Here is a 13533-nt window from a genome sequence, read left to right on the forward strand (position 1 = left end):
CCTGTGGTGGTATCATCACCTTGAGAAACTCAGAAACCAGCTGCCTGGAGGAGCCATTTATCCACACTGGCAAAGAACGCCATTAAACATGAACCAGCTTGTTGCTAGCTGTCAGGGCTAGCCTGGCTGGCTTGGGCTTAAAATCTGCTAGCAGTGTTCGTGTGATTTATAATGGGAATCCTGCCTTTGGTGGGAGTAACTCAATGGAAGTACTGAGGGTGGTGTGCATGGAGGTGTGTGTGGGAAAGTGTGTGTGAAAGCAGCAGCAGGAATTCTAGAGGAGGGGATGCTTTGGCCCTGCTGATGGCCACAGACGTGACTGGCAGCAAAGAATTGGGTAAACACGCCAGGATGTGTGGTTTGTGTCAGGACTGGGAGGTCTGGGCTGTGATAAGGCCACAGCACAGATGCCTCACCAGCAGAGGGCTGGTTCCCTGATAGCAGGAGCAGTGTCACACCACAATTTTTCTTCCTGTGGTTCCAAGAGGAAGGAATAGATAATATGACCAAAGTGATGGAAAGGAGGCAACAGGCAGCAGCTTTCCTAGGGTTTTTGGAGGGTAAGCAAGATGCTGAGATAAAGGTCAGCCTGTAATCACCACTGACTCCTAAGGCATGTGAAAAATGTGTCCCAGAACCCATTTCTTTGCTGTCAGTGAGGAGGGATGCTAAGGCTGTCATTAGGGCTTGCTAGTGGGTGTCCCTTATTTTCTGTGGCACACACAGGGACCCTGGCCACCTTTTGGTGAACATGTGAGTGTGTGTTTGTAGTGTGTGGGTGTGAGTGACAGGTTAGGTTAGAACAATCCTCACCTTCCCTTTCCTTCAGTTTTTGTACCAAGTTTGTAGTGTTCCCTTGCTGAGGAGCTGGAGCTCCTTGTGGTTCCCCATCTGGGTGCAGGATGTGTCTGCTGGTGCTGTGGCTGGAGCCCATCCTGGGTCTGGAACTGGGAATCCTGCAGAAAGTACCTGCACATACACTCTGTGAGAGCTCAGACAAGCTCTGTCTTTTTGAGAAGACAGTGCTGATGATGCCAATACCTGTAGGGGGATAGAATATAAGGTAGTATAGAATGTAATCTTACCCCCTAAAGAGTTGCAGCTGGGTTAATTATTAAGGATTAGGAGCAGGCCTGATGTTAACAGGCTGCAGCTGTAGTCAATCAGAAGCGTGTTATAAAAGAGTGGATTGGTTGGTTGAGGGAGCTGCAATCAGTTGGCTGCTGTGAGGACAAGGAAGAGTCAGTGCCTGGAGCAGCTGCCCACAAGAAACATCAAGGAGGTATGAAACTCCAGCAATCTGGAACCTTTGCAATATAGTGACAATAGCACTCTTGCACTATAATGACAACAAATACCCAGCTTTTATACAGGTCCCTGAGGACAACAATAAGCATTTCCAGATAAAAGTGAGATTTCCGTTAGAGTATTCAAAGCTGCTTCTCTCAGGAGTCTGTGTAGACTACAGATCATTCTGGAGCGACACAATTTCTTTTTCCCTTCTAAATCTGTTCCAAACCCAACCAGGTCCATAGGAAAATTCATAGTAGTGTGGTTATGTAGTGGAGGGCACTCAGCTTAGAGGGCTGCTGAGTGTCTGGCTTCCTGACGCTGTTTCTGACTGTATTTTTCTCCAGTGCCCACTTCTTGAAGGATGCAAAGCCTGGAGACACCTCTGGCAGCACCAGCCCCTTGCCTTGATTGCCACAAGGAGCCACATTCTGTACCTCTGCCTTGCAGAGATGCTCGGGGGAAGTGGATTTTGTTTTGCCAGATGGCACACTTGCTATTACAACAACAAGCCCAAATGTTTGTGGTCTGTAGGTGTAAAGAGAAGCCATTAGATGGAGTGGGAAGGGATGATGAGTCCTTGGCTGAAGCTCTGGCTGTCTGCTGAGCCTGTGAGAGCAGTGGTGGGAGGGGTGATGTGAGGGAAACATAGCAGCTAAACCCCAACCCCAATGGCAGTCCTGGCTCTCCCTTTTGGCTGGAAAAACAGTGGTCTCCATCCTGCTCAGTACATGGGCAAAGGCAGAAGAAAAGTGAGAAGGTAAAGGTCTATCTCTCCCTCAGCTCCCTGCAGAGGAAGGACAAAGCTTCTTGTCTGGGGTCTCACAGGGCAAATCTTGTAGTCCCTCCTCAGCCTGCACGGGAATAAATCTATTCCTCTCAGGGAGAAGAGCTGGATCAGCTTCTTAAAGTCAACTTGACTTTTCAAATCAAGCTTGAAATCGCTAAAGATCACCACACTGTTCTCATTGTGATGTCCTGAAGATGCACCCAGGAGAGTCAGGGGAACCCTTGGAGCATTGATTGCCCCTGCACAGGGCCCCAAGGAGTCTCAGCAGAGCATGGCAACCCCCCCACTGCCAGCAAGGAACCCCCAGCCCTCACAGTGCTACATGAACCCCTGGGCAGGGGGATCTGTGGCTGCCCAGTGCCTCTGGCATCCCCAGAACTGCATTTACATCTTCAGCATCTCGTTGTGGCCTCTCAAAGTGCCTCCAGCCCCTTCTGTTACTTCAGAAGTCCCTCCTGTGCAGTTCCCTGATGGTCCCCTGCCTTCTCCCATCCCTGCACCCATCCCCTGTCACTGTCAGGTGAGCTGAGCTCAGCTGGTGTGTGTCAGAGGATGACTCCAGGCTGATTTCTCACCTTCCCACGATAGTGGTGGCCATGGTGCCTTTTTAGGCAGGGGGAAGCAATGATTGAGAGAAGCATGACAAGAAGGCAGCTCCTTCCCACTGGCTTCACTGCTACCACCAGGATGTTACTGAGCAGGCAAAAAGAGGAATTCAAGGTGCCTGATTTGCTGCTGCAGCAACAGTAGCTGTGGATGAAAAAGGAAAATGAAAGGTTTGTCAGGATTTATGGAGTGCTATGGTGAAGCTTCAGGAGCTGAGAAGAAACCAATCCATTTCTGAAAGCAGGTGCCCTTCATGTGCTGCTATTGTAGAGGCTCTGAGCAGTGGGTGGTTTTTTTTCCCATGGTAGGTGACCAGCATAAAGTTGGGCAGTGACAGAGTTGGGGGTTTTGATGAGCAAAAAAGGCATTGAAAACCATAATCCACCCTTACAGGTAACCACAGGAAGCAAGAAATATCTGATCTGCTGTGGGTTGTCATGCTCATTTTTGATGTACCCTTGTGTGGGGCTGGCAGTGACTCAGGGGAGAGGCAGGAGCACAAGGGACCCTTGCTCTGCCACAGGTCTGGAAGGGTGCCAGGCTCAAATGGGCCATGCAGATGTGCACAGATGTGCACCCTCCTGTGTCTGCATGCATCCTCCACCACTCAGAGGCTTTCACCTGCATCATCCCCAAATCAGGTTTGCTTCAAAATCATGAAAGTCTTAAGAATGCCACCGTTTCCTTCTGCAAACAAATGTGCTTGGTGTCCCTTTATCAGAAGTGCCTCTGGGGTTGCTCACGCTGACAGTGCCCCTGTGAATCAGTCGGGGTTAGTGCGCTCGGCTGGGCTGGCTCTGTCCGGGTTCTGTTTGCTCCTGTCAGGTAACCACGGGCTGGAGCTGCTCTGCACATGTGCTGGTGGGGGTTTCACAGTCCGAGGGGACAGCTGGAGCTGTTGGGGGTGATTCTGTGATTTTACCAGCGTGCTCCATCCCCGCTGCTGCCCACAGAGCGAGCGCTGCCCTCACCCCAGCCGGAGGAGCTGTGTGTGACTCACCGGCTCTGCGTGCTCTGAGGAGCCTCCCGAGTCTGGAGCTTCCATCAGCTCAGGGCTGAGAAAAGACACCCTTCCTGTTTGTGATGACATCCATTGCAAACAATGTCCTGACTTTGTTTTTCTGTTCGGGGCAGTCTCTGAAATCTTCCCTTCCCTTGGGTGCCCCAGCACAGCCTGTGCAGCCAGCCTGCCAGGGAGAGGAGACATTCTTCTGTGATGTTTGCTGAGAAAGCAATGAAAGAGTTAAATTGCTTCTTTAATAATCAGAAAGTGCCATGTAAGTCCTTGTTATTACTTAAGTAGACATCCATGCCTGCTGGGGGCACCATGAAGGTGCAGGAGGACACACAGACAGGCTCTGTCTGGCTCCCGTGTGGACCCAGCAGTTAATTCATGGATTTGAATGTTTACATGACCAGCTGCTCTCTGTGATTAAAGGCAGCAAATTAAGTAATGCCAGGGGAGATTATCATCTGCAATAAAGTCCCTTGATTTGATAAGGAAGATGCTAATACAGGGTACTGATGGCTCTGAACTCACTGCCTGTCAGGGACCTGTGTTGTGCTGGAGAGCTGGGTCTGTCTAGGAATCCTCCTGGTGCCAGGCTGTTAGGTGCTTGCAGCTGCAGGGCAGCCCACCCTGTCTTTGGGACTGTGCAGCCATTTAAGTGTCCCAGAAGGAGCTGGAGGTTGGATTTGAGCTGAGTGCTGGCAGGATTTCTGTACAATAGGCATGGAGTAACCACAGCCAAACACCATCAGTGCTCTGGATCATCTGCCAGGCAGACAGGACACACAGGGATGCTCCCTGGCTCCTGTCAGGATGTCCCATGCTCAGATATCAGAGGTCTGGCATCATCTGCAGTAGGGTGGCAAAAAGGTGTGGTCTGCAGAGGAACTGGCACTGTCACTTCTTTGTACCTCCAGGAAAGGTTGTAGCCAGCCAGGAGACCTGGGGATGCTGCCCGAGTTCCACCAGGTAACCCTGTCCCTGCAGGGCCCTGGGAGGAGCTGGGCTCCCTCAGGAGCACCACACGTGGTGGCAATGGCAGAGCTGCCGTGGGCATGAGAAGATTGGGCAGGGAGGGAAGGGACTTTGCAGGAAGGGAGGGTGGAATGTCACCCGGGAGTCTCACCATGCCCTGGTGCTTTGTTTCAGCCATTAACCCCTCTGCAGCTGCAGGGCAGGGAGCACGGGAAAGGGAAATGTGGCCCGGGATGCAGAACGATGAGGGGATTTCTCAGGCTGGTGGTAACAGGAGATTTTTGTGTGTGTGATCACCCAGGAATGCCCCTCATCTTTGTGTGAAGGGAGATTTCTCACTCTGAATGGACCATCAGTCCGTGTGAGCCCAGTGCTGCCCTTGGTGCTGCCTGTGCGCTCTCGTGATGGGGACACTGTGCTGCAGGGCTTTGGTGCATTCCCTGCCTTCCCTTCTCCCGTGCCAGGGTGCTCTTGTGCTCTCAGTCCTCGGTTTGGATGCTGGCTTTCCCTCATCTGCCCCAGCACTGCCTGGCTGGAGCTGCTCCAGGCACTCCCTTTAACCTGTAGCCACATGTGCCATTCACAACAAAAATGTGCAGGCCCCCTGTTCTGTCAGCACAGCAGGGCTGGGGTGCCAGCCATGGCACCTTTCCATGGTCCTGGCCCTGCCACCCACTTCCCTAGAACTGTTACTGCATGTTACTGCCTCCTGCTCGTCTCTTAACACTTCCTAATTTGCAGAGTGGCATTGACACCTTCATTAATTTTTTTATTTATTTAAAACACCTGGATGGTGACAGGTGCTAAGGAAGGGTCCAAGTACAATTCAAATCTGGGTAAGCAGGTTGCAAACAAAACCACTGTGAGATAAATAGACATGCCTGGGAATTTTATGGTGAGCTGTCTGACAGTGCCTGGTGTAATGTAATTTTCTGTGTTCTGTCTCGGCAATAAAAACTTCACGGTGTCTGATATGACTCCATTTAGCTTTAATGCTGTCTGAGGTATGCCATTAGAAAAATGTGGCTTATATAATCGGGTTTGAATTTTAAATGCTTGTTTTTTGAAATGGGAGACAAAAATTAATAGAAGACAAGGGGAAGATGTGAGGTTCAGAAGCATCAATATTTGCTCATATGTTCCATATTGGTCTGAAGCATCCCCAGTGCCTAGGTTGTGCCTGCTGGCTGAAGTAAAACCAGCATGATGCTCTCTTTTGGGTTTTGAAACTTAGTCTTTTGTAGTCTTTCTGCAGATCAGGAATAGCTCTCTTGGCAGTGATGTAGGAAAGGGTGTCATTAAAAGACAGAATGTAATTGAGCAAAAAGAGATTGAAAACTGATGGCAGGCCCAAGGTCTCATGTCTTTTCAGATCCCTGGAGGAATCAAGGAGAAATTGTTTATCACAATTTCTTTTTTCTTTTTTTTTTTAATTTCTGATCCAGAACCTCTGAAAGAGCAGACACCTGTCATGCCCAGTTAGGCTTTTTTCTTCCTGGGTTCCAAAGCATTTACCCTGTTATAAGGAGATGTTCATGTTTTAAGCCTTACTTTACCTCTGTGGAGGTGTGTCATTTTTGGGATTTCTCAGTGTGCCCTATTGCAGAGAGTCTTGTTAATTTTGGTCCTCCAAGTGCACAGGAATGGAGTATTGGTACACAGGAATTGGAGTATGGCAGTGCTTGTCAGCATCTGTGCTGGATCACATCCCATGCAGCCACACAGAGCCACAAGGACTCATTAGGAGACTTGGTCTTAGAGCCTGGTAATGACATTGTGGTGTGACACACAGCAGCAGATGTTGGCCAGCAGCTGCAAGTTGAGGCCTCTGCTCTTCATTTTTCTGGTGTCAGATTGAAAAGGATCATTGGCACTGTTTGTGCTCTGGGGATTTTCTCTCTCACATTAGCACTATTGCTTTGCTGATGGTTTTTGTCTGGGGCATTGAATGGGGCTACTTTGATTCTGCTTTGGTTTGGAGGGTGTCAGTGTCATTCTAGCAACAGAGAATTGGGGAACTTATCCCTTGTGTGTAGCATATTGCTTTAAGGGTGCTCTGGCATGAGAGACTGCAGAGTTTCTCTCTCTTCTCTTAGTCAGTTGTACAGCTGGACTGTGACTCTCCATACAGACTTGAAGACAAGCCCTGCCAGCTCCAGGGAGAGGTTTCTGGGAGGGTCTCAAATGGAATTGAGCTTCTCTGGTAGATTTGTGGTTTTGGTGTGCATGGTTTGGGGTGGGAACTGAGCCACATGGGAGCAGTAAGCTCTGAGAAGTGCATTGGTCCCATCACTGATACCTGCAAATATTCAGCAAATATTTGTGCTTGAAATGGAGGAACAAGTGAGAGCTGGAAGGGAAATGTGTTCAGTGGTGCTTCAGTACTGCTGTCTGCACAGAGGCAGCAGAGGAATAGCTCTTGTGGTTTTCCCTGTGGAAAAGGGCCTGGATATGGGGGTACTTGGCACTGCCCTCCCTTGAGGGATGCAGAGAGTCTCATCAGGACCCTTTCAGGACACTGCAGTCCCAGAGCCATCCTGGCAGCAGAGACAGGGCTGTTCTGTCCAGGGCTGAGCTCATCAGAGATCCATGCCACAGCAATCTCAGAGTTCTGAGCAGCCACAGTGGTTTAAGGTGAAGCAAAAGCACTAACTGGCTGAGGAAGCTTAGGATGGGTGACACACAACTCCACAGCTTCTGGTTCCCTGGGACTTTTGCTTCTTAAGGAGAGCTGCCTTTGGGTCTCAGAGGTGCAGTGGTTGATAAACCCTATGCATGAGGAGGAAAGGTGCTTCCTGCAAGCATCTGGACACTCAGACACATAACCTATAGCCCTCTCCTTAATTGGGCATTGCCTTAATTAGGTAATCTCACTGCTGGGCAGCTCTTCCTCTGCTGGGGTGACTGTCTGTGGATGCAGCTGGAAGTGGTATGCTGTTTCTCAACATCTCTATTATAAATTTTAATGGCATTTTTGGTGACTTCTGAGCAGTCTTGTAGCACCATTCATTTATATAATTACATAATGCCTCAGCCACGTGTCTGAGGGTGGAGAGTAAACCACCTCTGAACTACCAAGCACTATAAAAACCTGGCAAGTGGAAAAGCCATATGTGCATCTAATACAGAGACTGCATGCTCGACAAAAGCAGACGGGGAGAGGAAACTGAGAGTGACACTTGCCTCAGAACACACCATGTTGCTTTTTGCCTATATGGACAATTTCTGCTTCTTAGGATGTAACCAGATTAACCTTGCTATTATTGTCTGCCAGGGTGCTGAGTCAGTGGTGTTCCTGTGCCTGTGGAAATGTCAGCTGTAGGGAACAGGAAGGGCATGGGTTTCTGCAGTGGTGGGGGTCCTCAGATTAGCTGAGTTGGAGTGCTGGGGCGCAGCTGTGGGAATTCTTGCCTACAGTTTCCAAATGCATCTGTTCTAGGCATGAGGAATCTCCTCCATCTGTGCAATTTTACTTACTACTTTAACACTGACTTCTTGAGATTTTGCCTGCCCTACTTCCAACCTCCTGTCTCAAATCTCTGGTTCCCTCTCCTCTGCATTTCACCTCAATGGATTTCCTGCTGGGTAAAATACACATCCTCCTCTTCCTTCCCATTCCCTCCCTTTTCCCACTGTTGGCAGTTTTCCAATATAGCAACCTTGACCTTTTCTCCAATTCCTTCCATTTCCTCCTCTTCAGCTAACACTGTTGGTGAACTCTGCCCATTTTCCTCTCCTCCATCCTCCAAAGGCTGGCCATGCATCCTGCTGGATATGTTGTCACTTCTTTCCTTGCTGACTGCAGTTCTGGCCTCCTTTATGTGTGCCTCTGTGCAGGAAGCTGATAGGAGTTTGGCTGAAGCTTTTTTTCTTTTTTGTGAACCACATGAAATCACTGGGAATGAAGCACCAACCCCTTTAAAAATGCTGACTGTCTGTGTGTCTGGGAAGAGCCTTCCCTGGGGGTGCAGCTGCACAAGAAGCTCTGCCTGCAGTGATGAACATGAAGCCACCCTTAGCCATGCGTGTATTTTACTGGGTGCATCCCAAAGCTGCAGAGACTGCATTGCTGCCAAATATTGCACCCCCAAAGATTGGGGATGCTGGTGAGATCCTTGCTTGCTCCTCCACCTTCTTCATAGGTGTGTTTGACCATTTGTAGCACCAGCCTGGCATGGTGGGGAGATCTCTGTGGCCTGGGGCAATGGCTCAGTGGCATGGCCATGGTTCACTCACCATTGCTGATGATGGCACCCACCAATTTGGAGATCTCTTTCTGCTGGCTAGGGCTTTTGACTTCCAAACTGAGGATCAAGGATCATGCCTATTTTAGAAGTGAAGCAGTCTGCCGCTTTGACTTTGGCTGCAAATTTTGGGTCTGCCTCTTTTGCTGCATTTCTCATTCTTTAAAGTTATTTTTCCCTTCTTCTTTACCTATGTTCAGGGGCCACTTAGTTGAGTGCCTTTGTCTGAGAAGGAAGGTGACCCTGTGAATGCTTTTTGTGTGATATAATATATCCAGTGTATCACTGTGTTTGCAAGAATGCTTTTATCTTGTCAGTATGGTGATTGGTTAAGTATGATCAAGCTCTTTAGAAAAAACATTTCTCTGTAATCATTTTTGTTTCATTTGTATTCTGTAATAATTTTGAGAGTGATTGTGATCATGGAAGTGCTTTGTAGCTCATTAGTGCCTTCAGTTATGTGAGGAGAAGCTGCTGCTGTCTTTCATATGGGAGACCTCGTGATCTACTCTAGTTTGGCCAGGAAACTGCATTTAAAATGTTGTCAGCAGCAATATCCAGCAGAATTCCTTTTAACTTTGTTATATTACTCCCAGCTCCAAAGAGATGTTATATGTTAGACCTTTGTTTGGCATTTCCTGTGCTAGTTCTGAAGAGGGCCATGGGAGAAGATCCATATCAAGTATGACCACAAACTCCTGAATATTCTTCTTTCTTTTGTCATGGAGCTGCTCATTTATGGAAAGAAGGCATCTTTCATGATGAAGCCAGAGTAGTTATGAGTGCATTGGTGTCTCTGGTCTCTGTGGGAAGCTGATTCTGGAAGGACTGTGTTGCATTTACCGGCCCTGTGAGAAATTTGTGCCCCATTTTGCAGCTGTAGACTGGCTGGATCCAGTCCCTAGTGCTCCCCTCAGCCTCTGGCTTTTCTCTCTGATGTTATGGATGGAGTGGCTGAGGATGTGTCCCCAGGTGGCCAAGCTGTAACACTCTGCCCCCAGGTCCAGAACCATGCCCATCCTGTGAGTGCCTCTGCTTTTTCAGGCTGTTAAATAACCTTGGAGAATTTCTGTGGGGTTAGTAAGTCTGACTTTCCTTTTCTGTGATGCCACCCCTCTGCAAAGGACCTTTGTGTATCACCTGTAACTCAGTTCATGAAGGTTGCTGTTATGAGTGAATGGCTGTTGGTCATGGCATGGGTGAGGTGCAGATCAGTGGCCAGGGCTTGAAAAGCTCTGTGCTTTTTGTCTGTAGCCTAATGGATTAACCCAACTTTTCCTTTTTAACATGCCACAAATGCTTTTAGGAGTAAAAAGGCTCCTACAACTTAAAACATTTGGAAGAATGAGAGCTGAGAGAGTGCCCCTCCATTGGTTCTCCTTTGCTGTAAAAGTGGTGAGGCCCTGGCACAGGTTGCCCAGAGAAGCTGTGGATGCTCCATCCCTGGAAGTGCTCAAGGCCAGGCTGGGTGGTACTTCAAGCAACCCAATTTAGTGGAAGGTTCCCTGCCCATGGCAGGGGCTTGGAACTAGAGGATCTTCCAACCCAAACCATTCTGTATTTCTATTATTCTGTGATTCTTCTGGCACAACTAACTTGCTGGCCTTGGGATGGAAGGCAGAGTGATGAGACAAAGCATAAAAATGCTGTGTTTTTAAACCAGGGAAGAGGTGAATGGAGTGCCTCGTGTGTTGTGTGTGAAAGCATTCCTGTGATGGTGTACATGCTGCTCTGCCATCCCAATTTGCTTTCAGAGGCCCCCAAGTATAATAATTCTTTGTGTTTCCTAAAGGATGTGAAGGCTAAATACAAGTTTGGTCAATGATTTCATTGTTGATTTCTCCTGGAGTTACAAAGCAATGTGAAAATATTAGGACAGGCAGGGTGCATCTCACTGAATAAAGATATTGTGTCTCTCATAATTCAAGCTGGATGCCTGTAGAAAAAGGAAAGCCCTATGAAAAATGCTTACAAGGCTGCTTGGACAGTAGAAATCTTTTGTAAAATGTAATTTCGGCATCTTTCCCACTGGAATCCTTCATGCAGGAGGACTGGCCAGCATGTTGGAAACAAACCCAGCCAACATTAGGTTTGGACATCTGCTTGTTTTAAGGTTGCTTTCACAATTTTCTTTGTAGCTGAAGATGGGTACTTGATGTCAATGTGAAAGCACTGCCAGAGAAGCAATGAAGTTATGCCAACTGTTTCTTTCATGAGCACAGCTTCTTAGAAATGACTGTTTGATGCTGGAAAATCATCTTGTTTGCATTGCTCCCATGTTTAGAAGGATGAGTACTGTTTGATCTTGTCCTTGTGGAAAGCTATCCTAAATGATCAAAAAAATGTTTCTTGAATCAATTTAGATTTAAACCAGGGTGATCTCCTGCCTGAACACATCTAGGCTGAGTGCTGGTACTTAAATGGTGTCAAATCAAGTGACTTGTGAGGAAGGAGTAGTGATGTCTTTTGTCTCTGAAGGTGGCTGAGGGGATTAAATTTGAGACGAGCTAGTGGTCAAATTTTCTGAATCTTTTATTTATCCTTACTTAAGTCCCACAAAGGGGAGTTAACGCATATCTTATGTGATTTCCACAGGGACCAGCTCGCATGGCATCTGACCTTGCACCTTCCCCTGCAGCAGGGTATGTCCCCGTGGGGCAGAAGCCAGAGGCTGTGGTGCATGCTATGAAGGTAAGGCTGTGTGGGGCACTGGGGTGTCAGAGCTGGGCATTGCCCCTGCTTGTGGGAACAGCTGAGCACAGGAAGTTAATGCACAGCCAGGATGTTGGTAACCAGCACCTCTATCGTGATGAATAAGCATTGCTTCTTAAAATAGTTGCAGAGCGAAGCAAGATTATGCGCAGCTATTTTTTGGGGGTTGGAAACCTCCAATAAAAGCTGCTGATGCTGAAGGTGTTGGTTGCCCTTTGTGTTCATCAGTCTTGTGTAAACTGGGGTGCTGGGTGACTGAAATGCTGGTTTAAAAAGGGGCACAAAAACTGCATTTCCTCATGTGTTTTGTTACTGAAAATCCTTCAGCAGTCTTCAAAGATTTTATTTTATGAAAATATACAACAAACAGTGTAGGATGTGCATCATAAGTAGGGATTAAGTCAGGACCATTGACAATGGGACCATGGGAGACTGGTAGCTGAGTTAAAGGAGGAAACTTGTGATTTTACAGCAGCTTTCAGGTTCTAGTGACCATCCATTAGCAGAAAAAGTGTAAATCCCCAGTGCTACATGTTTAACTAGTTAAGCAAGATACTTCTGTGCTTCTTTCTAAAGCAAAAATCCTTTACAAGGTGCAATAGGGATGGCTGGGAAGTCCCTTAACTCAATTAGTCTTTGGTTGAAATGTAGTGATTTATAGATTTGGATTTGCTGAAGCATTTTGTACAGGGTTAAAGAGATTACATCAACTCAAAGGAGAATTCCTGGATGGCTGCTCTGGAGCTCAGATCCCTATGGTCCTAGCTGGAAAAAAGGTCCAGCAGTGGCATCACCAGCTTGGATGATCTTAGGCCTGGAGACAGATGCTTACAAAGCTCTTTGCTTTGTACCTTTCCACATCTGACACATAAATAAATGGCACAGATTTGCTCGTGGTTGTGATCCACAAATTCCTAAATTTTATAATTTTTAGTGTTTCTATCTTAGTATATCATGCCTGTCTAGGGTCTCTTGGCTCCAGGACAGATATTGTGATGGTAAAACCAACAAATGTCAGGAGAAGCAGTAGTTGTGTGGCTGGCAAGGATATTGGTTCCTCTGGGCAGTTGCCAGATCCCAGGAGGATTTGAATGAATGCCACTATTTCTCAAGTAGTTACTAAAGTCAAGACAAGTTTGATTTCATTTGGATCTAATTAGAATTTAAATTATAAATGATCCTTCAAATTGAAAATCTTGATTTTTCAGCTTTCTTGAGACTTTATACATCCAAATTGTATAACTCCTATTGATTGATTGTATAACTCCTTAAGAGGAGGATATCCAGCATGGCCAAGGATTAAGAAATACCTTTAGCACAGTTTTTGCTTGTTCCCAAAGGAGCTGACCACACAAGTGGCAGTTCACTTGCTGCCATATATTTGTCCTGTGTTTTCCAACAAGTTTCTTCTTTGCTTGTTGTGAGTGGCTCTGTGCTATGAGAAAGCTCCATCCTGTACTATGCTGCAATGTGCTTGTGGGTGACATTTCTCCTCTGTGCGTATAGATATATACATATATTTATATGTATACACATACAGATGGATCTGCTGAACTGTTGCCTTGCAGAATGTTGCAAACCTATGTGAACCTTTGTTTTTCTCTCACTTTGTATTGATTTGTCTTTGATTGCATTTGATCATCAAAGCTCTGATGCAGTCCAGACTACAGCTGTTGGCTTTTTCTTCCCAGTCTGTGGAGTTCATACCTTTCTGCTCCTCTCTTCATTGCTTTTGGCAAGGTGCTGGTGAGGGATAGTATTAAGCAGAGCTGGTAGTGTTTTTAAATTACAAGATCAAATACTTCTAAATTGATTATGATCATATTCTGGGGAGCAATTAGTTTCCTATTTGCTTTAGGAATTGCAGGACTGAATTTCTCAGTAAGGGCAAGAAACATAAATGGTTT

The 13533-nt window shown here is 47.0% G+C and overlaps 1 protein-coding gene across 1 annotated transcript in view; it reads left to right on the top strand.

Annotated features, from left to right (window-relative positions):
- Positions 1-13533, top strand: part of CCDC85C (coiled-coil domain containing 85C) — a 112604-nt gene that overhangs the window by 88083 nt on the left and 10988 nt on the right. Inside the window, exon 4 of the mRNA XM_005483201.4 lies at positions 11510-11605. Within this exon, the coding sequence (XP_005483258.1) occupies positions 11510-11605 (96 nt within the window). The remainder of the gene's footprint in view (positions 1-11509; positions 11606-13533) is intronic.

The sequence above is a fragment of the Zonotrichia albicollis genome, chromosome 6, assembly GCF_047830755.1.
Source record: "Zonotrichia albicollis isolate bZonAlb1 chromosome 6, bZonAlb1.hap1, whole genome shotgun sequence".
Classification (NCBI taxonomy): domain Eukaryota; kingdom Metazoa; phylum Chordata; class Aves; order Passeriformes; family Passerellidae; genus Zonotrichia; species Zonotrichia albicollis.